At 46.7% G+C, this 26244-nt stretch overlaps 1 protein-coding gene across 2 annotated transcripts in view; it reads right to left on the bottom strand.

Moving 5' to 3' along the window:
- MDGA1 (MAM domain containing glycosylphosphatidylinositol anchor 1) overlaps positions 1-26244 on the bottom strand; it is a 198261-nt gene that overhangs the window by 58682 nt on the left and 113335 nt on the right. For both annotated transcript variants that reach the window (XM_050948668.1, XM_050948669.1), the window contains exons 9-10: positions 9319-9588; positions 4445-4596 (exon numbers count right to left, since the gene is read on the bottom strand). In XM_050948668.1, coding sequence (XP_050804625.1) covers positions 4445-4596; positions 9319-9588 — 422 coding nt within the window. The remainder of the gene's footprint in view (positions 1-4444; positions 4597-9318; positions 9589-26244) is intronic.

Here is a 26244-nt window from a genome sequence, read left to right as displayed (position 1 = left end):
AGCAGAGGATGTTTATCAAACAGGGAGAGGATGAAAGCACCAACAAAAAGACAAAGAGTCTCTCTCTCTCTCTCTCTCTCCCCCTCCAATCACTCTGATATTGCACAGGACTGATCTCATTAAAGACACGCTGGGCTCCCTGGCAGGAATTAATTGGAGATGGCCACCTGGTTAGCTAATTTAGCGAGTGGGTCCAGGAGGGGAGCGCTCTTTGCAGTTAATGGGGAAGTGAGAAGCCTGCACTGCAGATGGTTGGCTGGTGCAGGTTGCTGAGGGGGTCTGTTGAGGAACACTTCGCCAGGCAAATCCGAGTCTGTTCCAATCAGAGGAATGGCAGGAATGTGTTAAACTGGCCCGGTTTTGGTTGGAGGCCACACATCAGAATTTAAGGAGGAAACGTTAGCCTCAGGTTCCCCTGACGGGCAGCGTGAAGATTAAACGTTCCTTCTGCACCAGTACCTTCTCCTGCCTCTTTCTTCCTCAGCCTCGGGTCACAGATGGGTTCCGTCTCATTGAGCGCACAGTAATTCTGCCACTGTCCCCTGTAACCACCAGCTCAGCTCAGATCCTTCCTCCAGGATGCAACCTGCACACAATATTAAAAGGCTTTTCATTTCCCTTTAATATTAGAGCAGAGCTCTGGGAGGGCATAAACCACACACAAAGAAACAAGCAACTGAAAGTATATTTTATTTTTTAAGCCAGGGTTTGGTTTGAGTGGGCTGCTCTGAATCCCCAAGCAATGCAGGAAGCTTTCAGAGCGTGCCTGCTGCCTTTCCATGCTATAGGAATATCTGTGCTTGGAAGAAAAATAACCCTAGGCCTTACAATCTGCCCACAGTCAAACCACCTGAGGCTGCAAAAACTCACTAGACTTCATAAGCAGGATTGACCCTGGTTAGCAAGAAATGAAAAAAGAAGGGCTTTGCAGAGTCTTTGGTGCAGAACAAGCTTCCCTCCAAAGCACTAACGAAGCCAGTGCTGCTGCACAGTGCAGTTGGGTGGCCTGCTGCTGGAGATGTGGTCCTTCAGGTGAGAGATAAAACTAAGGCTTTTCAAGAGGCTTGAACTGCTACTGCTGGTGCTGTCCCTGGGGGTAGCTCCAAGCTATAAGGCTATTTTTTAAGTTTAGGTTAATTTGTATCCAAATGGAACCGGTTTGTCTGTCGTCATAATCATCATCAGCAGTGCCCTGAATAATCAAATCCCATCTGAAAATGCACGGGCCTCCCCTGTTGGGAGTCTCTGTGCAGGAAACGCCAGCATCTCTGAAGTACTCGATTTTCTTAGATCCGTCACCCTGGAAGGCGCAGCCCCATCTAACCCTACTGTCTGTCCAGAGCTGCTGAACAGGAAGAGACAGAAGGTTAGGCGCCACTTTGCCCATCAAACAATAAGCAATGCTTCTACTCCCACCCAACACAGTTTTCAACAGTTGCAGTAGGCAATTTCAATTCAAGGGTTCCCTGGGGTCCTGCAGAGCATGCAGCTGTTTAGGGATCTTTGCATTATATATACACACCAAGAGCCCTTAAACCAAACTGAGGAGACTGAAATGAGATCCAGCAAAATCATTACATTTACTCCTCCTGCACCTCCTGTAATTCCAGCTCAGTAAGAGTTAGTCATCACCTGGCTGCCCCTCACCCATCAGCACCCAAGAATCCCCTCTGTTGGCTCAGACGTGTTCAGGGGGTATCATGGTGCTGAGAGATGAATTCTGACAGGCCAGTGAACCTGAGCAGCTCCAAGGATGCTGAGGAATTGATGAATTCCAGCTGACTGGTAAATTAGGATCTCTCTAAACACTGGGAATGGCTGACTGATGAGCACCTTTTTCTTAGACCTGAAGAAGAGCTCTGTGAAGCTCAAAAGTGTGTCCCTTTCACCAACAGAAGTGGGTCCAATAAAAGATATTACTTCACCCACCTTGTCTCTCACGTCCTGGGACTGACACTGCACATGATGGATCAGAAGGCATATTTACTCTGAACAGAATGTTCCATCACAATGGGGGAGGAGGGAAATCCTTACTCTCAGACTTCCCATAATAGAACTTTCATTCCACCATAGCTAGCACCTTGAAGCTAGGAAGTATCCATGGAGAAGAGTTCACAGACAAACACACTCTTATTATTTATCCAGACAAATTTTCTTCCCTTAAGGGCTCTTCACATGAAAGCATTTTTTTTTCCAGCTAAGCTTTTCAGCACCTTTTTTGCTTTTCACAGTTGTATTCACCAGCAACCTCGTGTTCTCCACTAGGCAAGGAACCCAGGAGATTAAACAACAAGGCAAAGGGTTGTTCATGTATCCTGCCATGCCCCCTTGGGGAAAATAGCATAAAAGGTAAGGAGTCGAAGATGGCACTCCCTACTTACAGGCCCAAGTGGCAGGGAGGAGCGTGGTGTTGAACTGACATAATAACTGGAAGATGGGCAGGGCTTCAGAGGACAGACCGGAAGCTCTGTTTTGGCCACGTTTAGTGTTAGCTGATGACGAGACATCTGGGGAAAATGCCAGAGACAGGCTGAGATGCATGGCCTGGATGCAGAGAGACAAGTCAGGAGTGCAGAGAGAGATCTGAGAGTCACCAGCATTAAAATAAGCATTGAGAGCACAAGAGAGGATGAGATCACCCAGAAAGAGGGTGGAAAGCGAGAGGAGGAATGCAAAGGTGAACTCCACTATGGAAAGTGGAGGAGGAACACACCCGCTGAGCGAGAACACTGATCAACACTGTAGGAGGAGAACCAGACCAGCTCAGTATCGTGGAAACGTATTGCCTTCTACTCTCTGTCAGCATGTGTCCAAGCACTGTCTTGAGTGGGGAATGAACTGTCTATTTTTTCCCCTTTTCCCCCATACTTATTCAGTGCCAAACCTCCTCCCCTATGCACCTCCCCCCATGGGAGCTTTAGCATGTCATAGGAGAATGGCCAGGTATGAGATTAATATACCTTACTATGGCCCCACTTGACATCATACTCTATTGATGCAGCATTCAGCAAGTAATAAATTTATGCAAACATGTTTAGATTGCAAATGCAGGAAAATCTTCATTATAAGAATGTAATGATGCCAGTGAAGAGAAACAGATAATGCCAACCGTGATATATTGCGAAATGCAGACAAAGACAATAGGACTAATTCTCCTTTCCACAAAGGCCTTTCTACCACTCCAGTAGCATAAATGTCATTTCCCTCCTCTTCAAGGCCCATTTACAAAGGTGTAAGGGGGCCTCCGTGTAAATGAGAATCAGATCTGAGACTACATGTACTCCCCTTATAGATGGAGAGGAACGTGGTTGAGGATGAAAAAGAATGAAAATCCTAAATTATTTCAGAGAGTTGCAAAGGCAGAAATGGCAATTCTGGTTACAGTGAATCCCATTTTACAATGAAGTTGTTCAGTGATAAAGTGACTTCATTATAAAAAGCTCCCCTGTGTCCTATATTGTGGTGATTATTTGTTAAGCATTGACAATGTGCTCTGCGCTGTACGAGAAACAAATATAAGAAGTGCCTCCCCTGGAGAGCTCACAATCAAACACAGACATACAGATGAGACACACTATGTGACCCAAAGGAGGGAGGCACTTGGATTCTTTTTTAATTATTTTGATTTGTATATACAGTAAATAATCTTTTGCTCCCAAACATCACACAAACACATTAACTACCAGACCCCAAGAAGCACCAATCTTAAAAACCTGGAGAAATTTGGGCATTTTGCCCCAAATGAGGGGGCAAAACCTGGGTGGAAGCATCCTGTGATACTTGGTTAGGTTACCACACTCTTAAAAGTCAGACTGTGATTCTCTCTAGCCAGTGCCCTCTCCTATTTTCCCCTGATCTTCTCTGGCCCTCCACAATTCCCCTCCAGCCTGTACAGAACTAGAAACCGAAACCCCTGCTCCTGCAGCGTTTATATAATTCCAGTGATTTCATGACTGCGACGGTATGAAAGACCTTCCGTAACACAAACAATGACTTTTCCCTGCAGTTCCAGCCCAGAGAGCTTGCCACTTTATTCCCTTTATTTTAATGAGTGAAGAGGTTGAAATTCCACTTGCCTGAGTCTCCAACCTAACCTACACTCCTTTACTAGTGACTTGGCGGGGGGGGGGGGGGGGGAAGAAGGGCATTCATATTAAAACCCCATTCAGAAGATGGAGAATGAAAAGTCTAAGGAGTGAGGCCTTTTAGCACCTCAATCCTCCCCTACAACAGACTGGAACATAAACACTGACCTGCACAATTGGCTTTCCTCTTCAATTCCTTGGGGGGAAAGAGTGGCCAGACTCTCAGTTTCTGGCTACTCTGCTAAGAGCAGCTCCCAACCTGTGGGTAGTATCTGAGGTAAGCTCCTCCCAGCTATCATTGAAAGCTGGTCTTCCCAAGTATGGGCAGGGTGCTGGAGATGAGCGATTAGGGATCTTACCTGCCGGACATCCAGCCGGTACTTGAGAATGGGATCCACTGCGTCGGGTTCCTTCTGTGTCCACTGCAAGACATAAGAGTAGTTCTTGGATTGCTTCTGGCTGAGGGTGGGGTTGGGAGTGTCGTAGTAAAACTCTGGGTTGTAAGCTTTGGCTGGGAAAGAAAAAGAAAGAAGAGAAAGGGGATGGGTGGGAACTTAAGTTACAGAGTGAGAGGGCGAGGGTGGTGAGACTTCACTGCCCACCTCATCAGCGCAACTGCAGCTGAGGCGGTCCTCTGTGCACAGGGGCATAGGCTGGCATCATGCTAAACACCTCATTTACATTTTAAAGGCCATTCAAACCATACGTTTCTATGCTCCCATTTCCACTGGCTAAGCTACTGGGGGAAGGTAACAACCTAATGACCCCCAGCACACCATAACAATGCACCAGTGAAGGCGACAATGGTTTAGTTCTGTCGTTGAACTAACTCTGATCTCCCTTCTGTTTTCAGTTTCGAGTGAGGCAACTTTAAAGTGGTATTTTTGTTACTCCTGTTTCATCGGCTGCTTCATAGAGCCTCCTGCTAACAATCTCTGGGAAAAGATCTTTTGGCCAATAGACCATATTTGTATTTTAAGGGGGAAAAGATCTGGTTTCTGAGCCAATGTCTCCTCCTAGAAATGAAGAGCTGCACCAGAAGAGAGAGACAGAGGAAAATATGCTCTAGAAAGAAGCTAGATGGGTGGTAACAGAAGGATTATCCATGGGGCAGCAGCAGCCCTTTTTCTGCCTCTGCCTCCACAGATGAGATCAAAGTGAGCTGGCTTTGTGGCAGGAACTGGGTTGGGTAAAATAAGACCCAACCCAAAATCTTCCTCAAGAGTGCCCCTGAGTCTCTTTGAAAACACATCCCCTTTCCTCTGTGCTTCTAGGCTTCTGGTGACAAACACCAAAATACCACACCGAAAGCTGCTTTCAGCTGCTCTCCAGCCTTGCGGAGTTTGAATAGGATTCAGGGAAGTGTCCAAATTCCAAGGGCTTAATTGAATGGAATCCTGTGCCTTCTGAGGTTCAGCCAGCACTTGTGAGAGCTGCCCATCCTTGGACACCAATCAAGGCACCAGGGCCAGAATCTGATTTGGGACACACAGATTCCAAGGCAAGAAAGGATCATTGTGATTATCTAGTCTAACCTCCTATAAAGTACAGGCCATAGAACTTCCCCAAAATCATTCATAGAGCAGATCTGTTAGAAAAATATCCAATCTTAATTTATAAAAAAATGTCAATAATGGAGACTCCACCAGAACCCTTGGCAAATTGTTCCAGTGGTTACAAATGTACACCTTATTTCCAGTCTGAGTTTGTCTAGCTTCAACTTCCAGCCATTAGATCATTTTACACTTTTCTCTGTTAGACCGAACAGCCCATTGTTAAACATCTGTTCCGCATGTAGGTATTCATAAACCCTAACCTTCTCTTTGCTAAGTTAAATAGATAGAGCTCCTTGAGTCTATCACTAGGAGGCACGTTTTTGAATCCTTTAAATCATTCTCATGGCTCTTCTTTGAAGCCACTCCAATTTATCAACTTCCTTCTTGAATTGTGGGCACCAGAACTGAACACAGTATTCCAGCAGTGGTTGCATCTGTGCCAAATAGAGAGTTAAAATAACCACTCTTCTCCTATTCGAGATCCCCCTGTTTGTGTATCCCAAGATTGCATTTATTCTTTTGACCACAGTGTTGCACCAGGAGCTTGCATTCAGTTGATTATCCACCACAACCCCCAAATCAATTTAGGGTCATTGCTTCCCAGGACAGATTACCCCATCCTCTAAGGACGCCCTACATTCTTTGTTCCTAGATGTAGACATTTACAGTTAGCCACATTAAAACACACATTGTTCGCTTGCACCCAGGTTACCATGCTATCCAGAAGACTCTGAATCAGTGACCTGTCCTCTTCATTATTTACCAGTCCCTCATTTTGTGTGTCATCTGCAAACTTTTTCAATGATGATTTTACATTTTCTTCCAGGTCATTGATAAACATGTTAATAGAATCGCTGCGCCTGGCTTAATAGAGTAGCTTCAGATTTACACTGTTGTGACTGAGCTCAAAATCTGTCCCCAAGAGTGAAAGGGGGCAAGGCAAGAGATGGACTTGAATCAGAACTCTCCCTGGACTTGGGGGAGTCCAGATGCAGATGTGAATTTCCCAGACTGGGGCCATCTCTAAATAGCATGGATTGCTGGAGTGCAGAGCATAAATATCATCACCCTCAACCACTCCCATTGGCAGAACACACTCCTGTCACTTTCCACTCGAAGCATAGGCCCCCTCATTCTGTGGAGATGTAATCAGGCTTAGAAGGATTCAGGATTTGGATCTGGGGGAGGGATAGCTCAGTGGCTTGAGCATTGGCCTACTAAACCCAGGGTTGTAAATTCAATCCTTGAGGGGGTCACTTAGGGATCTGGAGCAAAAATCAGTACTTGGTCCTGCTAGTGAAGGCAGGGGGCTGGACTTGATGACCTTTCAAGGTCCCTTCCAGTTCTATGAGATAGGTATATCTCCATATATTAGGGTTTGTTTTCTGTGAACTCTGAGGGAGAATATGAATGTTAATGTCCAAGTCTTTTTTTCTTATTATTTTTATCGACAAATTTTTGCACAAGCAAGAAGTTCAGAACCACCTCCGAGATTAATTACTGCTTATTCAAGTTGTATTGACTGTAGAAGTCATTTCATAATGGATTCCAAAATGATGGTAATTACCATCTTGCATAACATTAATTCCTTATTAATTGACTCTGAGATGGAAGTGGCAGCAAGGGGGGGGGGAAGAAGCCCTTTAATAATGACTATGGCATATCGGATACTTTTAAAACTTCACTTTTGGAAAGTTGAACTGTTGCTGGACTTTTTTCCAACTGTTTTGGGGTGAAAAGAGAACCAGACTGTTACACATTCAAATCATATTATTGGACCTTATATGTAGGTGAAGCTGGAGAGTGGATTAGCACTGACGAGACATTAGGAGTATGATGGCAGTGCTGCTAGTAAGGTGTGTGTGGAATCGGTGCGAGACAGCCTACAAGTCACCTTGTGCCTGTAAAACTTTGTAACAAATTAATTTCTTATCTGTTGAAGAAGCTAACACCCCCATACACCCATCCATTTTAGGTATTTACATGGCCCCCATATCTGAGCACCTCACAATCTTTAAATGAATCACAACACCTTGTAAAGTAGAACAGTACTATTATCCTCATTTTACAGATGGGGAACTGAAGCACAGAGAGGCTAAGTGATTTGCCCAAGGTCATGCTAGAAGTCTGTGGCAGAGCAGAGAATAGCCCCCCCCCCCCCCAAGTGGCCCAAGTCCCAGACTCATGCCCTAATTGCTGGGCTATCCTTCCTCTCAGATATATGTGCTAAGAAAGAATTCAAAAGTTTCATGTGGCTATATGAGTGCCGAGGTTTTCCCTTGACCTGTAGATGTTTGGTCATAAGAATGGGCAGAAGAGCATGGAATCCGAAAGCTAGCACTGGAAAGCTATGCCCTGGCTCTTGAGAAAGGCTGGAGCAGAAGGAACACGCTGGCTGCTAAGGGGATCCTGTCTCATGGGACTGAGCACCACAAACTAAATGGCATTAATCCATGAATTACCAACTCCAGGAAGGAATCCATGTACTGGAAGCATTTCCAAGTCCACTAGGAATGAGTAAGCTTGCTAGAGTCAGAGCTCGGTTTGACAGAGCACAATGGATTTCATTTCGCAGTGATGGCATAAGTGCTGGCTGCTGGTTAGTGAGGAAAGTGGCGTAAGTTACAGAAAGAAACCTAATGCCACACAAATGCACAGAGGTCTGAAGGGATAGGGGAGGAGTCACTGTAGTTGGTCAAAATAGGATGTTCCGGGAGTGTATCAAGGGAAAAGACTAAGGCCAGCATGGTACCAGTGCCTGAGAAATGACTAAGTGGAAGGTGTGAAATGAAATAGATCCCACCAACCTTCCAACCGCTCCCTGCCACCACACACACCCCAACACCGAGGGAGTAAGGGCTTGTCTGTACAAATACTTAATCTGCCGCCAGATGGGGTATAATCTACCTCTGTAGAAATTGGGGCCCAAGTCAAACCTCAGGTCAAGGGAAAAACTGCTTTAACGATCAGCAGAAGTGGCTGGGTCAGACATTTGGTTTGAGCTCAAGCGCCGCTGCCCTTTTTGCTGCTCATGGAGTTGGAAAGGATTTCACTCACTGTACATGCTGGATTTGCACAAATCCCAGCAGCAAATCCACTGGGCAACAGCATCAGACCCTGCCTAGTTTTTATCCAAGCAGATGTTGCTGCACAAAGATTGGGGGAAACCAGAAGGATACGCACTAAAAGAAGAATTTTGTTTTAAAAGAAGGGACTGGAGGTCTTCCAGGGCTGGTGATGGGATGCTGAGTCTTACACGCCTGCTTGGTCAACATTCAGGCTGTCTGTAGCTGAGAATGGATACCAATAGACAGCTGTACAGTGGCCTATGTGAAATGAATTTGGTGTGTGTCACTCCTGTTCCTTTAGAGCAAGTGTTCACATTACAAAAATGCACCAAACCAATTGGCACTAACTAGCCCCCATCTAGGCAGTGGCAGCAGAGGCACCAAGGACTGCATGAGCCGTGGATGCCGAGCTCCCTACTCAGCCCTAGAGGGAGTCCTCCTGGAACACAACTGAAGCACCCTGGTGGGGAGAGGGCATGGCAGCAGCTTGTTTATACTATACCCGCTCTACGGAGAGAGGGTGTCTGTCTCCAGGGCTTGCCAGCCCAAACTCATTGTAAGCAAGTCAATTAAAAACATAATAAGGAGGAGGCAATTTGTGAGACTTACCAGACACATGGAAGAGGCAGGTGGAGACCCCCACATCGTTGGAGATGCTGCACTCGTAGCTACCACTGGTCTCCCGGTTCACGCTGTCCAGCATCAGCTCTGAATAGTCCTGCTGCTCTGTGGGGGGCAGTGTCAAGAGGTTCCCATTGAAGCGCCAGACGGCTGTGGCTACCTTCATGGGGCTCCCCTTCAGCATGGTGCACCGCAGGGTGACGCTGCGGCCCATGCCCTGGCGGACGTCCTGAGAAGTTGGTTCCACCACTGGAGGGACTGGAAATCATAATGACAAGAACAGGAAGAAAACCCGTTACTGGAGCAGCAATCTGTCTCCAGGGTTAGACCCTCACTGGCTGCCACATCATCTCCCGGTACTCACGCCCCTGCTACTTTTGACTGCGTATTGCTCCCCCTTGCTAGGGTGTGTCCAATCAACAGCTACATCAGCCATTTCCCAGCTACTTGTGGCTGGGCTGCAGCAGGCTGCAGCCACCCTCATCTCCCATGGAGAGCACAGGTCCCAGAATACAATACTTCATCTACATCCCCACTGCCAAGGTGGGACATTGTATGCAGAGTCCTGGATTATCACCAGGCAGCACCTTTGTATTAAATGTACAGCCCACATTGTCAAGCTCCATAGCCGGCATTTGCCCCACAAGCCCTAAATCAGAACAAGAGCAGTAGTAATTCCTCCAAGCCAGTGTAATCTGCATCATAAAGCACAGCAAAGTAGCTCCCAAACACTGACACTGGTTTTCTCCTGTGCAACTTAGTGCAGAGGAGGCTTAAAAATGTATCAGCTATATAAAATCCTGGTCCCTTGTCAGGGTAAAACCTGTCCACCCTCACAGAACACAGACCCCTTGGGAGAGCGATGGGGCATTAGAGGGCTATAATGGATGCAAGAAGCCAGAGATATACATGACAGCGCTGTCTAATGGTTAGATCAGTGGACTGGATGTCAGGACTTCAGATTCTGTTTTCATGTTTACCATTGACTGACTGACTTTGGAAGGCAAATCACTTCCCCTCTCAATGTTTCAGTCTCCTTATCAGTCACAAGGGGCTAACAACATTTATTTGCTTTCCTGGGGGTAAGAAGGCTTTGCAAATCCATTAGTGTCTGTAACACTCTGAGACCTCCGGAATGCATGAGTGAAGCATGTAGATGGGACCCAGCATGGGGGTAGTGTGGATCACCACTCCGGGGGCTGTACCTATTTTACGTATTAACAGAGGACTTCAGTTGTCAGGGCTATCAGTCCAGCACCTTCCACCAGCACAAAAACTTTTGATTAAGAATAAGAAAAAGTGGAAAAAACCAAAAGCTCTCTTGCTAAAATGAGTGGGGCTGCCCCAGCATAAGTGAGGGCAGAATCTGGCTCTTGGACAGCCTGAGCTCCAAAAGAGAAAGCAGAGATGTCTTTATGTAGGTCTAGTACAATAACTACTCTTCCTCCAGGAGCCTGGTAACATCTACAGTCTTGTGGGCAACATGCACCCTTACATGTCTAATGTGAAAAAATCTCCTCTGCCATGGTGGGCAGGAGCGTCTCCAGGTCTGGTACAACAGGGCCTCCTCTGCCAGGTCGCCCTTGCTTGACAGTAACCATCTTATTTTCCAGGTACCTGGCCCAGCTCTCAGCCATCTGGTCCTTCTCTGCAGTTAAAAGGATTAAAAACAGCTCTGGACTGAGCGTGTCTTGCCGTGTGTTGAGTGGCATGGTCAGCTCATTACAGATGGCTTGCTAGCGGTGTGTCTCAGCAGGCGCTCTGAGCACCGACTTGCCTTTGGCTCACACGTCTCCCACCTCACAGAGTTATAATGTGAGAAGTTGTTTGATTAGACCAAGTGTCATCTTCATCCCCAGCTGCTATCTCATTTCTTGGGTCACATCTGCTCCTTGGTTGAAGCCAGCAGGGCCTGGTGTTCTAATCGAGACTGGCTGGGGAAGTGAAAAAGAGAAGGCTTCAAAAGTAACGTGGCAGCGACAGACACACTCAGCCAAAGCAAACGAGCTAGCGGGGGCAGCCACCATTTCATAGCACTAAGCAGGCCATGGAGGTCCATGAGATCTGCAGCAGCATTGTAGGTCATTATGCTGGAGACGGGGGCCAGGAGCTAGACAAAAGGTCCCTTTGCTGGCTCCAGGGACACCCTGCCTGTGCCCTAGGAAAGAGGGACTGGATGAGGGCAGAAGAGGGACAAGAAGGGAGCAGGGGCAGGGCTGGTAGACCCCAGCTCTTTCCTCAGGGGCTACTGCAGCTCTGAATGTGCAGATGCTCTGGGGCTCTGCTACCATTCTGCAGCATGGAGGTGGGAATGAAGATTCCCTACTCAGACTGCATGGCAACCAGGATATGTGACCACCACTCTCTTGTGTGTGTGCTGGGGGAAAATAAACTGTCACCTCTGATTGCCTTTCTCCCTGGATGGAGATGCCCTCCTCCGCAAACACAAGGCAGCACCTCACAAACTGTAATGCATGGGGCTGAAGGAGCTGTCCCGCTAGAAGTACCATAAAGCCAACGTCCTGGCTGTTTGTCCTGTGACATGCTTTAGGGAGTTAGGGAGCTAGCCCTGGTTTCCTAGACAAATTCCAACACGGGCAATTACATACAGGTTCCCCAAACTCCCTTCCATTTCCTCCCTAAAGCCCCTTGTGTAGTGCTGGTGTGCGCTGTAAAGCGCCAGCTATGTTCCACCCCAGGGGTGGCTGCATTCAGCCCTGGGTGAGCAATCTCTGCATACACAGCATTCCAGGATACTTCTGCATGAAACATGCTATGCAAATGTACAAGGACTATTGTTTTCCTCCAGTGCCAAATAAACCAGAGAACAGCAACATGGCAAGAAGTGTTATGAAAGGGGTGAAGAGGGCAGAGCATTACCCTGTCAGCCAGCGTTAAAGCAGCAATACTTCTCCAGCAGGCTTGTTCAGATGCTGCTGCTGTGAAAACACAGGGCAAGACAGCCTGCCTTAGCCTCAGAATTATTGTGCAACAGTCAAAAGCATAATCACTCACCTGCTCGTTAGGAACAAATAAAACCAACCCAATTAGGATGGCTACACTCGGTCAACCCAGGGATCTGTAAGCCAAGAGAGAGCCCAGGGAGCATCCTCACAGCAGCCAGTCCGGGAGCTTTGCAGCAAATGGGGCCGCCGGGGTAGCAGGGCTATTTTTTAGGAGAAGTCCCAGGACGCTCGTGGAGAAAAAGAGCAGGAGTCAGGGAAGTAGAGTGGAGAAATGTCAAGTGTCCGGGGTGGAGTTTTGGGCCCCAATCATGATCTGATTTTCTTTGTTTCCTGGAAGTTACTCGAACCACGCTTGTGCTGCCACACCAGAGGGGAGAGCAATGGTTGCTGGCCCAAAGCCAACCTTTAAGAACTCATTTTAAAGTCTTTTTATTTTAGCTTCAAAGAAGGGAGGAGGCTCATTCCACACAAAGGAGTCAAAGTTCCCAGGTGAGAAATTCAGTCCACAGTCTCCCTGACCTGTCACTGTGCAGCCTCCCAGGCTGTGCCAGATGGTGACGCCCAAAGTTCTCGGTGAAATGTGTTAGTCTCGGGTCCACCTGCCCTGCAGGAACATCCACAAATGTCAAGGAAACTTTCTTCCAGCCCCAGGAAAGTCATGGGCTCCACAAGTCACAAGACAACAACACAGCTAAATCCTGCCCCTGTGCACAAAGCCTGAGAAAACTGGTTTTGATAATATGGAGGAGGTCTCTCCGTGTAACCCGGGGCAGGGCACAGATTAGCGGCACAGTCCCTGCGTGGCCCTCAGCTCAAAGCTGCAAAGGTGGCAGTGGTATCGATGATTGGACAAGGAGGAGTGAACAGTGCTGACTGCTCTCTTGACTGCTCCATGACTTGGAGACAGCCCGCCTCCCCTTCACATCCAACCTGCACCTGCAGCAGACAGTCAAGCAGTCACTGGAAACTGGTACCTATCTCGGTGTGTGGCCAGTCATCCCATTCTCCACACCACGCAGCCCACTGGGAGCTGCCACAAGTGTTGTTCTCCATAGATTCACATCACTGTAGACTCTCCTGTCACCACTTCTCTGCATCCCACTGCCATGGTGAGTGCCCTGCCAAACAGCGCCCTCTTGGCATGGTGGGGATGTGGGGCGAGTCCATGGCTGGGTGGCCCCTTCCCATCTTTCCCTGGTTGGGGCCACAGATCCTTGGTACCGGGATCATTATTTATCCCATGCTGGATTTGTTGCTTTACAACAGGTGAAAAATGTGATGCAGAAAGCCAAAAGACACACCCAGGTCCCTGCCTGGAGCTCACAGGCCAAAGGCATGAATGTGATTTCTGGGTGACAGGTGGAATTTGAAAGAAAAATGGGCAGAGGACTCAGTTTGCATTAGCTGAGAAGCTCCTACCTGGAGCGTAGAGGAGGAAGGCACAAAGTGAGGGATGGCAGAAGAGAAGGGAGAGAAGCCTGGTCAGGACACAGAGAGAGAGAGGGGGCCTGAGCTGGAGATGCAGGTGAGAGGGATGCTGTAGTAAGCTGTAGAGGGGGAGGGAGGAGCTTGAGTTGCATGGGGAAGGTGATGGACAAGCCAGCGCCCAGATGTAAGAAGGGTCAACTTAACTAGAGTTAGAAGAACCAACTCCAACAGCAGCACCAGCATGGGCCTGAGCCCTAAATTCAAACCCAGTCTCCTCCACAAGCAGCTGGAATCTGGTCTGTGCAGGCTGAAAAAAGATGAACTCTAGCTTGCTTTTTCCAAAAATGTCCATGCTCCTCTGCATGGCCCAGTTCTGGTCGGGACCAAGCCCAGAACCACCTTCATGTATTAAGCAACACAAAGTCAGAAGCAACTAATACTCTGCAGATCTCAAAGCACTTTACTAACACTAAGGAATTCTCAACCGGGCTGCCTCAGCGCTGGTATTCTCACTATTTTACAGATAGGGAAACTGCGGCACAGGGCAGGGAACTGACTTGCCCAAGGTCACACAGTCAGCAGCAGAGCTGAGAATAGAGCCCTGGAGTCCCACCACCTAGTTCTGTGCTTTAAACATCACACCAGGCTTTATCCCCTGTCACAGAATACCCATTTGGAGCCTCTTGGAGTATGTCTACACTGCAATAAAACATCCATGGCTGGCCCGTTTCAGCCAACTCAGGCTCATGGAGCTATAAAACTGCAGTATAGATGTTTGGGCTCAGGCTGGAGCCTGGGCTCTGAGATCCTTCCCTTTCCAGGTCCCAGAGCCCTGGCTACAGCCCAAACCTGAATGTCTATGCTGCTGTTTTACAGCCCCGCAGCCCGAGCCCCGTGAGTCTGAATGAGCTGAAAGGGGCCAGCTCTGGCTGTTTTATCGCCTTGTAGCCATATGTTTAGAAAATTCTTAGCTTTTATTCAAAACATACGAAAATAAATTCCAGCTGAGAGTGATAGAAATAACAAAGTCTTTCTAGATTAGAGAGCAATTTTATTCTCCGCAGTCCTCAGATTGCTCTGCTGCACAACTCTCCCTCCAAACTCTGACACAAACTTAAAATGCGAGCTGTAACCCTCTACTCCAGAAGCTTACAGCCGACAGGAACAGATTAACTCCTGCAGATTCCATTTTATACCATGGGCATGAGCTGGGATAATCCAGGAACTAAGAGGGTCAGTTAATACTGAAAAAGAACAAACCTAACTGTGAGTGGAATTACCATTAAACACACCATGCAGTGGCATGGGCCCCCCAATGACAGGGCCCCCCCCAAAATGCAGTAGCTGTCATAAACAGATAGCTAAGGGTTAATGTCTCTTTCACCTGGAAAGGGGTAACAAACAACACCTGACCAGAGGACCAATCAGGAAACAAGACTTTTTCAAATCTGGGTGGAGGGAAGTTTTGGGTGTGAGTCCTTTGTTCATAGTCTGTTCTCTTTCTCGGCTCTGAGAGTGATCACAGGAATCTCCAGGCTTTCTAATCTTCTGTTTCCAAGTTGTAAGTACAAGGATAGTAAAACAATAGGTTTATATTGTTTTTTTTTTGTATTTACATGTGTGTAGTTGCTGGAGTGTATTCTTTTTGGATAAGGCTGTTTATTCATTTTTCTTTTAAGCAATTGACCCTGTATATTGTCACCTAGATACAGAGACCCTTTTATGTCCTTTTTCATTCTTTTTATATAAAGCTTTCTTTTTAAGACCTGTTTGAATGTTTTTCACTGGTTAAGGCTAAGAAACGAAGGGAGGGGGGAAATCTCTTTGTGTTAGATTTACTAAGCCTGATTTTGCATACCCTCTGGGTGAGGGGGGAGAGAGGTTAGATCTCTCGGTACTTGTGTTTCAAGGACTTGAAGCAGGGAGGGTGGAATCCCTTTGTTTAGATTCACGGAGCTTGAAACTGTATATCTCTCCAGGAACCCAGGGAGGGAACACCTGGAGGGGAAGAGGGAGAAGGGAAGTGGGTTATTTCCCTTTTTGGTGAGACTCAAGGAATCTGGGTCTTGGGGTCCCCTGGGAAGGTTTTGCGGAGACCACAGTGAGCTAGGCACTGTATAATTCCTGGCTGATGGCAGTGATACCAGGTCCAAGCTGGTAACTAAGCTTGGAGGTTTTCATGCTAACACCCATATTTTGGACGCTAAGATCCAGATCTGGGAAGAAATGTTATGACAGTAGCACAGCAGGGCTCAGGCAGGTAGGTTGCCTGCATGCCATGGCTGGTGGCCCCGCACCGTTCCCGGAAACGGATGGCTGCTGGAACATCTCTGTATGCCCCTGGTGGGGGGCAGGTGGCTCCACACGCTGTCCCCGCCCTGGCCAGTGCACGGAGGCCTACTGCTCCCTTCTCCCTATGGGGTGCGCAGAGATGTGCCAGCAGCAGGGCTAAGGCAGCTCTCTGTCCACTCTGCCTCCCTCCCTCCGCACCGCTCCTGGAAGTGGCTGGCATGTCCCTGCAGCCCCTGGGCTGGGGGTATCTCTGTGCATTGCCCCCACCCCGAGCGCCAACTCTGGCAACTGCAGCCAATGGGAGCGGTGCCTGCGGGCAGCGACACGCAGAGAACCCCTGCCCTCTCTGCCTAAGAGGCGCTGCCAGAAGGGTGTGTGCACCGGTCACTTTGGGAGCCACACCATCCGAGGTAAGCATTGCCCCTCTGCCCCCCTCCTGCACCCCAACACCCTACCCCAGCCCAGAGCCTGCACCACTCACTCCTCCTCCCACACCACAACCCCCTGCCCCAACTCAGAGCCCGCACCTTGCACCCAAACTCCCTCCCAGAACCCTCATCCCTCACCCCCTCCTGCACCCTAAGCTCCACCCCAATCAAGGTACCTCACTTTATTTTCATTTACTTCCTATTACTTATAATATAGGAGGAGGATGAAGAAAAAAAAAAGAATAAAAAACGGAGGTGTGGGGGGGAAGAGATAAGAGAGAATGTTCTTTTTCTTGGCTGGGTCCTGAGGGGGGGCAGGAAAATGAAGCTATGCAGAGGGCCCCACTAACTCTAAATCTGCCACTGAACCTAACCCCCACACTCCTGTGAGAAAGGCTGCCCTTTCTGGGAAGGGATTGTTATTAACTGGGTTTTGTATTACACAAGCTATCCCAAGTGGCTGTAAAAATCTATGAATGGAACTTCTAATCATGGCAGGGAAATCAGCATGTGCTAGTCTCAGGGTCTTATTAGACACACCTGACCCCATCCATCTCTCTCCTAACTTGGGAGAGGGAGCCACCAACTGCCTGGCACTCATTACATGCACACACAGGCTGCCTCCTCATACTTTCCGCTGAGGTTCAGCATTAACACCACCACCCCGTTAAAGGTTGCTGGGGCCTACCAGTTGGCCTGCCACACAGCATACCAAGCAGTGAAATCAAGCAGGAATCCCCTCTTCTATCAGTAGCACCAGATCACAGGAAGGCAGAGAAGCCAGGGCCCTGGGGAAGATGGAAGTGAATCTATGATGATACTACTCCTGTTGCTGTGGCTACTGCTATATGTGCATATTGGGCCCTAGGATACGTGGAACTCTATGTAACAGCTCATAGCTGTCCTATCCCACACCATATTGTAACAAATCCACAGCCATCTAGGGCGTCCTGACCATCACAACACTGCACACCAGGGAGCAGCAGGGATAGGACTCATTCTCCTGTTCCAAAAGCACAGACCCCTACCCACCTGAGCTAAAGGGGACTTGGGCCCTGTAGTTGAAGGACTTATTCTCAGTACACTAGTCAGGCACACTGGGTCCCAACCAAAGCAGTTTTCCATATGGAAACATCTATGCTAGGGACATTTACATGCTCAATTGCACACGCTTGTTTTGCAAAATAGGAAATGGTACTGCCTACTGGTTAGAGCAGGGGAGCCTCGAGAAAGCTCTCTCAGTTCTAATCTCAACTCCAACACAGATGCTCTCTGTGGCTTTGCAAAAGGCACTTCCCCACTCTGTGACTCAGTTTCTCTGTCCGTAAAATGGGAGTGATGATAATAATACCCACTCCACTCACATAGTGGAGTCCTAAGGATTGTGTGTCCGTAAAGTGCTTTGAAGCCACGCTCTAAGAGTTGCCATTCTTACTAACCCAACAAATCTGTCTAAGCACACTCTGTTTGGAACTGAGAGGAGAGGGGAGGCTGGGGTTCGGAGAAGAGCAGGGTTGTCCTAATGCCAGTCACATACTTTTATGTTTTTAAAAGAGAAGCAAGTTAAAACATAGGCACACGCAGGCGGAATCTCAGCTTTCCAGCTCTCTTCTTCTACAAACTGCCGAAGCCAATTAACTCAACTAGTCAAACCTTATTGTAGTAAAGATTTTGTTTAGTGATTTACTCTGTGAATAGCTGCAGCGCTTAGTATATTACACCACTGTTTCCCACAGCAGGCGTCGGAATAGAGTCTATTCTGAGTGGGAATCTCCAGGCCTTTTGTCCCACATATGCTCCTCCTAAAAGCAGACCTAGTCCAGACATTCTGGAACTCTGCTTAGAATGAGTGTCCAATTAATTCATGGTAACGAGACACTACACAGACAAGTACTCCACTGCAGTGTAAAGCCACATTGTTCCCATGGCTCTGTTACCTTGAAATGCTAGGTTTCACCACACTTGGTTTCCTTAATTGAAAGAAAAAAAAGGAGTTGAAAAAGATGGAGCTGGCACAGAACACACACACAGACACACACAGACACACACACACACACACACACACACAGAGTAATGTTTACAAATAACTCCCACCCATCACCAGATCAGACAGGGCATGCATGCAAGAGATTAAAATAATGAATATACCCATTTTAGAACAAGATGCAGCATGCTAGTGTCTTAGTTATTAGCACATCAATGGCATAGAGCAAATCGAGGATTTTAGCACAAATTTAGAGAGAAATGCTGTAACCAAGCCATGGTCAATTAGGGCTTCACTATTTTGCTAAAAGGCAGCAACATGGAACTTCATGACAACAGCCAAGATAGAGCTCAAATTCGCCTATCCTGAAAAACACTCACCTTTGCAACTTTAGCAAAAGAATCTCCCTTGGCTGTTAGCAATATAGGACCTATGACACACAGTTGAGGTTCTGTTTCCTTCTCTAGGAGACATTTGTGTGCATGCACACAGGCATTCAAATTCATTTCTAATGACACACCTTCAACTCCTAACAGTTTATGTGGCGTTTCTATCCAACCACTCATTAAACAACATCAGCCAATTATATTGTATCCAAAATGTTTTCCGAATGGGTCTCCCTCTCTCTAGAATAGGACAGGAAACACTTCATCCTGCTTTTTAATGGTGCACAGGAAAGCTACATGACCAGCTAGGGTAAGGAAGTAAAGAATCCCAGTCCCAGCTGAAACTGCAGGGGGAATTCAGGGAGGCAAATGGGATCCCCCAGACTAGAATTTCGCAAGACGCCAGGCCAGACATGCCTATGAAAGCATTCCAATGTTAGAATCCAGTCTTATGCACAGCAAGAAGTTCCAAAGGCCAGCGCCCTCCACACAGCCTGGATGAACACCTATGTACCCCAGCAAACCCAGGCCAGCAGGTGTTGTGGTTCCTATGGAAGAACTGAAAAGCAGCAGCCCCCGCTGCATTCACAAGAAGCACCCGGAGAAGCTCTCGGCCACATTTCACTCTGACTATCCAAGCCCTTGACAAGGTCACTCTGGCATTTATTCTAACTCTTTACATTTCCCCTTTCCCTCCTCCTCCCCCTCTGATCGTCACCAGCCAGGAGCACAGCTTTATTGTACATTCCAGCTTAATTCTCTCTGGGGATAAATGGGGCCTCGGAGTTTTAAATGCCAGCAGAGTCACATACAAGGGAAAAAGAGAAAAGAAAGAGAATTGAATGCGTTGCTCTGTCTGACTCTTCTGAGCATCGCAGAGGGCTGCAGGGAACCAGCACTCAATGGCTGCCAGAGACAGATGCACAAGCCCCAGCAATAAGGGCAAGGGTAGAGGGCAGCTGGTACCATTTCCACCTTCTGAGAAAAATCACAGAGAGTATTTTATGCTGCAAGGGGGAAAACTAAGCCCCCAGAATTAGCGAGAAGGTGAAAGTAGACCCTTTAGTGTCTAGTGCGTGGATCCAGGGACAAGCCCCTCCAGATTCCCAAGCAGGACTTTGGAACAATTGGAGAAGAGACTGGCTAATCTTCCCAGGTTTTATACTGAGCCCAGTGCTTGCTGAGACAGGACTTAGGGCATTTAGTGAATGCTGTTGGGATATCCATGCAACACACACCTGATCAATAAAGCTCATACTTATCCACCTCCCTGTGGAGTTTCAGCACCTCGCTTCAAGGAATTCCCCAGTAAAATAGGACATAACTGAAGTCTGACGCTCAGGCAATGCTTTCTGCTGTTGGGGATCATAGGAGCAGGCCTTCTGTATGCTAGTCTCCTTGCACCCAAGACATCACCTTTAAAGTCATAACAAAAGGCACAGATGGAGATGGATATGCATATTTTCATCCAAACCAAATGACACATCTTTGGCTTTCACAGTCTGCTCAACAAGCAGCCAATTAGCACCATCTGTGGGTTTGATTTCTGTGGTCTATTGCTGCCTACTAGGAACTAGGCTGAGACTCCCTGGTCCCCCACTACTGAATTCACACGGACCTCAGAACAGCCTTTAGCTAGGAATGGCTCTTGGTCATTGCTGGCTGGATTGGTGGCTACTTCCACTTTTTCATGTCCTCTGTATGTATAAATATCTCCTCACTATATGTTCCATTCTATGTGTCCGATGAAGTGGGGTGTGGCCCACGAAAGCTTATGCTCAAATATGCCACAAGTACTCCTGTTCTTTTTGCGGATATAGACTAACATGGCTGCTACTCTGAAACCTGGATTCAAAGTAGCACTCTGGAAGGGAAAGGTTCTGTATCCCATTACCAGCTGCCAGGAATTCCAGACCCCTGTATGTTTGGGCCTTTTAATAAAATTCACTGAAAGTTAAAAACAGTGAAACTGCTGGTAAAGTGCTGCTGAAAACAGCAAACATCATAAGGGAGGAGAAGAATTACTGCTGTAAAATGCAATGATCCTCAAAGCCACTAGTGGTCAGAGCCTTTTGCTTGCAGCTGGGCTATAGCTTTACCTTGCCTTCTGTTTTGAGTCTACATACTAAGTTGGGAGCACTAGACCCTCTCTAGCTGCTTCCAGAACAGACAGAAGAAGTGAGGGGAGAGCAGCCAGAGACAGAAATAGTTATTAAAAACCAGAGTTGTGTCAACACAAAGGGCAGGGCCTAAAGTATGAAGGGGAGGGGTCCCAAGCCAGGAAGAGTATGGTGGGGAAGGAAAGCAATCTAAGGCAATTATAATTGCAAAATATTGACTATTAATCATTAATATGTTTAATTTGAATTCTTAACCATTACCTATTGTACAGACAAGATGTAGAGGCAGGGTGCTAAGGGTTAAACAACAACAGTCCTATTTATATACAGAACAAGGTCAGAGCAAGCTTCCCCCAGACCCCACCTCTCTCCTCAGATTGGCTTTCAGCCCCTCATCTGGATCTTGAGGGAATAGGGAAGTTCGGTCTCCATGATCCTTTCAGTCCTCGCGCTCTTTGTTGAGGCTTCCAGGAAAAAACACTAATCAATGCCAGTCCTGGAAGTGGTATCTGTCCTATGGATCTGTCCCCATGGAAATGCAGGGAGATGTTCGACTTGGTTCTCATCAGCCATTAGATGGTAACAGCTTTTGGACATTACTAGTGTGGGAAGAAATGTGAGCTGGGGTATTACCAGCACCGCTTAGCAGGTGGGGACAGATTAAGATTCGTTTAGGGTCACACAAGGAGTCAGTGGCAGAATTTGGAATAGAATCCAGGAGCCCTGACTCCAGGTCTAACTGCCTGACCCTACTTTCTGGGCTCTCAGCAGGAGTCAGTGTCACAGCTGGGATTAGAACTCAGGAGGTTCCTGGCTCTCAGTCTTGTGCTCAGACTACTAGCAAATGCTGCCTGTCTCAGAGAGGCGCAATGAGCCATGCAATGGGGACTCTCTTGCCAAAGCTGCTGTGACACTTGCCATATTCTCTCCCTATTACCACTCTTGGACACTGTGTTTCTACAGCGAAGGAACATCCCAAACCCACTAGTGAAACTCTGGAGCACCTTACAGCAACTGGCTTTAGCTGCGGTATTCAGAGCTCTGTGGTTTCTGACAGCTGCAGGCATTGTGCATTCATAGAAATTACTCTTCTGATTTCAGGGTGCTTTCTGCAGCAGAGGGCACCGGAAGGAGACCAGTGACAGAACTGGCATCCACTCAAGGACAGCTGCCTGCTGCCCACCCCCGGTGCCTGCTTCCCTCGCCCTCCCTATCTGGCCAACAGCTCTGCCTCATCTCATCTGGACTCAGACCTGGAGAGAGATTTATTTGTTAGCCCACTCACCAGATAAACACGTTTTGACATTTGATTTGCCAGACTCCTTCAGTGACAGACTTCAAACTGGGCTGGCATCAAAGGAGCATCTCGGAGGAGCTGAGCCCACTTATCGCAGAGGCAGCAGCACCTCACAGTCATCCTTTTAATATCATCTGGAGGGGATTTAATCTGCAGCAGAGGGGAGCTTGCAAGGCGAGGGGCAGGAAGTACATTTCTCAACGACAGCCTGGAGTGCTCTCTGGTTGCTTTTCTTTCCCCACTCTATCATAGCAGGATGGATTTTATTCCAGGAAGGCAATGATGGGGGTCCATTCTACAAAGAATCAGTCACTCTCATTCCTGGCTCTTCTGATTACACCAACAAGAATTGCAATACATCCCCCTATTCTCATCCAGGGCATCAAAACTCAGGATTGGGTTCCAGATTTGAACCAGTTCTTCAGCAGTTCTTATTTGGAGGGTTGCAGTTATCATTCATTCTGTAATGTGGCATCCAGCTTTTTGAAGCCTCTTTGTGATGCCCCTCATTGATTGGGGCACCTCTAGCACTCAAAGCACTCAGCAGTGACACTGGCATTTTTATGAGTTTGGGTAACATGTCGATTGCTGAACCATCCCATCAAGGAAAGGATAAACCTTCTCTACACATGTCTGGGGAGAACCCCCTGAGATATTGCACTCATATCTAGGAACCTTGGTCTCAGAGGATCATGTCCCAGATCAGAGTGTGGAGAGCCTTCTCTATACAGCTCTCGGGAAACTCCAGCTGTCTGTTCTGAGCACTTCATTACTATAAAGATAGTGACAAAGTGATGTGAGTTCAGAAAAGAGCAGAAAAATGATCAAAGAGTTAGAGGGACTTACGGGAAAAGATTAAGAGATTTAAATATATTTAGCCTGGCTAAGCTACAGCTGGAGGAAGGGAGGGAGAAGTTAACATCGTCTGCAAATATCTAAAGAATATAAACACTAAGGATAGAGAGTAATTTAGCATGGAGCAACAGAGAGTAACTAGGACTAATAGGGTTAACTTAAGAAAAGAAAAATTTAGGCTGAATGTCAGGAAATCTTTTAATTCTTTACTGATTTGGGCAAAATTATGGAAAAACCAATATGGGATGCAGTTAGTAAAGAATTTAAAGATGGCAGCATAATTAATGTCAAATTTGGTTTTATGGAAAAAATCACTCGCCAAATACATTTTATATTGTTTTTTGAGAAAAAAGCAAAGGTCTTGACAAAACACCTTTAGATTTCCATAAGACAGTTGACGTAGTCCCGCATGACATTCTGATTTAAAAAACATTAGCACTATAGAAAAATCTATATAGCCCATGTTAAATGGATTAAAAAAGTGGTTAACTAAGAGAATGCAAAAAGTAATAGTAAATGAGGAATGTTTCTAATGCAGTCCCCCAGGGATCTCTTCTCAGTCCAATGCTGTTCAATATCAGTGCTATCAATATCTTTGCAAATTTTACCGGCAATGATTTTATATTATCTTCCAGTTAATTGGTAGAGCACACTAAAAATAGTGGAGTGGTAAATAACGATGTGGACAGGTCAGTAATACAGACTAACCTGGATTGCTTGGTAAGGTGGGTTCATTTGAACAATAATGTGTTTTAAACACAGCCAAATGCAAGGTCATGTGTCTAGGAACAAAGAATGTAAAGTCATGCATAAAAGACCTATCCTGGAAACATGTCTCTGAAAAGGACTTAGGGGTCATGATAACTAACTGAACATAAGCTCTCAATGCAATGCTATAGCTAAGAAGTTGAATGCAATCCGTGGCTCTCTCTGTAAGCAAGGAAATACCGAGCAGGGAGACAGTATTACCTCTGCATTGAGACTATTAGTGGAATAGTGTGTCCAATAATGGTGTCCACACTTCCAAAAGGATGTTGACAAATTGGACAGGATTCAGAAGAAATACGAGAATGATTAGAGGACTGTAAAACCTACACTATAGTGAGAAACTAAAGCAGCTCAATCTATTTACTGTGTTAAAGAGAACATTAGATGATTTGATCACAGTCTAGAAGACTTACATGGGAAAGAGATTTTTAATAGAAAATGGTTCTTTAATCTAGCAGAAAAAGTCATAATGAGCTCCAATGATTGGAAGCAGAAACTAGACAAATTTAGACTAGAAATAAATCACAAAATTTTAATGGGGAGGGTAATAAATCACTGGAACAACTTACCTCAGGACATGGGCACAGATCCTCAAAGGTATTTGGGTGCCTAGCTCTTGGGCCATGGTGTATTCACGCTCACTTGCAGTCTAAGTTAAGACTGAGTGTCTTTCTAAAAGATACAACAGCCCCTGGCTGCACAGTGCCATTTCAAATGAGGGGGACCACACAAGGGGGCATCCTGCCCCTGGAGAGGCACTAGAGAGCAAGTCTGCACCACTACTTACCCCACAGTCGCTCCTGTCCTGGCTCCTTGCTCTGCCTCATTGGCTCTTGTCATAGTATAATTCCCAATTCTGAACCTTAGCGTCCAAAATATGGGTACTAGCATGAATTCCGCTAAGCTTAATTACCAGCTTAGATCCTGTAGTGCTGCTACCAATCAGGACTTAGAGTAGAGTGCCTGATAAACTCTGGTCTCCCCCAAAACCTTCCCTGGGGACCCCCCAAGACCCAAATTCCTTGAGTCTCACAACAAAGGGGAATAAACCATTTTCCTTCCCCCTCCTCCCTTCCTCCCAGCTTCTTTCCGCCCTGGGTACACTAGGAGATCACCGTGATTCAAATTCCTTGAATCACCACACAGAGAGGAATGATACCTTCCCCCACCTCCTCTTTTCCCTTCACCCAGAGGCAATACAGATTCAAACTCCGTGAATCTAAAACAAAGAGGAAATTCACCTTTCCCTTCTCCCCACCAATTCCCTGGTGAGTACAGACTCAGTTCCCTTAAGCCTCAACAAGGGATAAAAATCAGACAGGTCTTAAAGCAAAACTTTTAATAAAAAGAAAGAAAAAAGGTAAAAGTTATCTCTGTAATTTAGATGGTAAAAGTTACAGGGTCTGTCAGCTTATAGAAATTGGAGAAACAGCCTCCTCCAGAAGAAATACAATTTAAAATACTTTCAGCCAAATGCACATTTGCAAATAAAGAAAAAACAAATAAAAAGACTATACCGCCTTTCTACCTTTGTACTTACAAAATTGGAATAGAAGATTAGAGAGCCTGTAGGTATGTGTGGTCACTCTCAGAGCCCAGAGAGAACAAAGCAAAACCCAAAAAACACAAACAAAGGCTTCCCTCCACCGAGATTTGAAAGTATCTTGTCTCCTGATTGGTCCCCTGGTCAGGTGTTTGGTTCCTTGTTTGTTAACCCTTTACAGGTAAAAGAGACATTAACCCTTAACTATCTGTTTATGACAGCTCTCACCAAAGCTTGCAGGCAGGGCTATCCCCCATGATGCCCTGACCTGCCCCTTTCCTGCTCCTTGCACCACTGGGTCACCTGCCTCAAGCTGGGCTGCTGTGGGCCAAAAAGTGATTGGGCAATGGCCTATGTGACCCCCCATCTCTGCATCCTATGGCTATATCCCAAACAGAAGTGATGGCTTTGATGCAGCGATTACTGTGTGTGGGTCTTTAGCTTGAGCTATGTGGGAGGTCAGATTAGATAATAATGGTCCCTTCTGGCATTAAAAAAAATTATGCATCTATAAGATCCATTAGTGAAAAAAAAGCTATTCTTGGCAATTAAATAATTTTTCCACCTGTGCAGACAGCAGAAAAACCTCAAGGTGAGAACAATCAATCTTTTCCTTTCTCACAATTCTGCGAAAGGTGGGCTTCCACCTCACTCTTTGCCTGTGAGGAGAATTTGGGAGGCACAACTTTAGCCATAAGGAAACCCACATTTCTAATGGGTTTTCCAACAAAATAGCAAATAGCTTCATTTGTGTGCACATGCAAAGTCAGTGGTGGGTGCCTATGCACCAAACTAAAATGCACAACTGCTTGGGATTCTACATACAAATGCAGGTTTTGCATGCACA

The sequence above is a fragment of the Gopherus flavomarginatus genome, chromosome 4 (genome assembly GCF_025201925.1).
Source record: "Gopherus flavomarginatus isolate rGopFla2 chromosome 4, rGopFla2.mat.asm, whole genome shotgun sequence".
Lineage (NCBI taxonomy): Eukaryota > Metazoa > Chordata > Testudines > Testudinidae > Gopherus > Gopherus flavomarginatus.
Note: the sequence above shows the minus strand (reverse complement) of the source record. Positions and strands in the feature narration are given on the sequence as shown.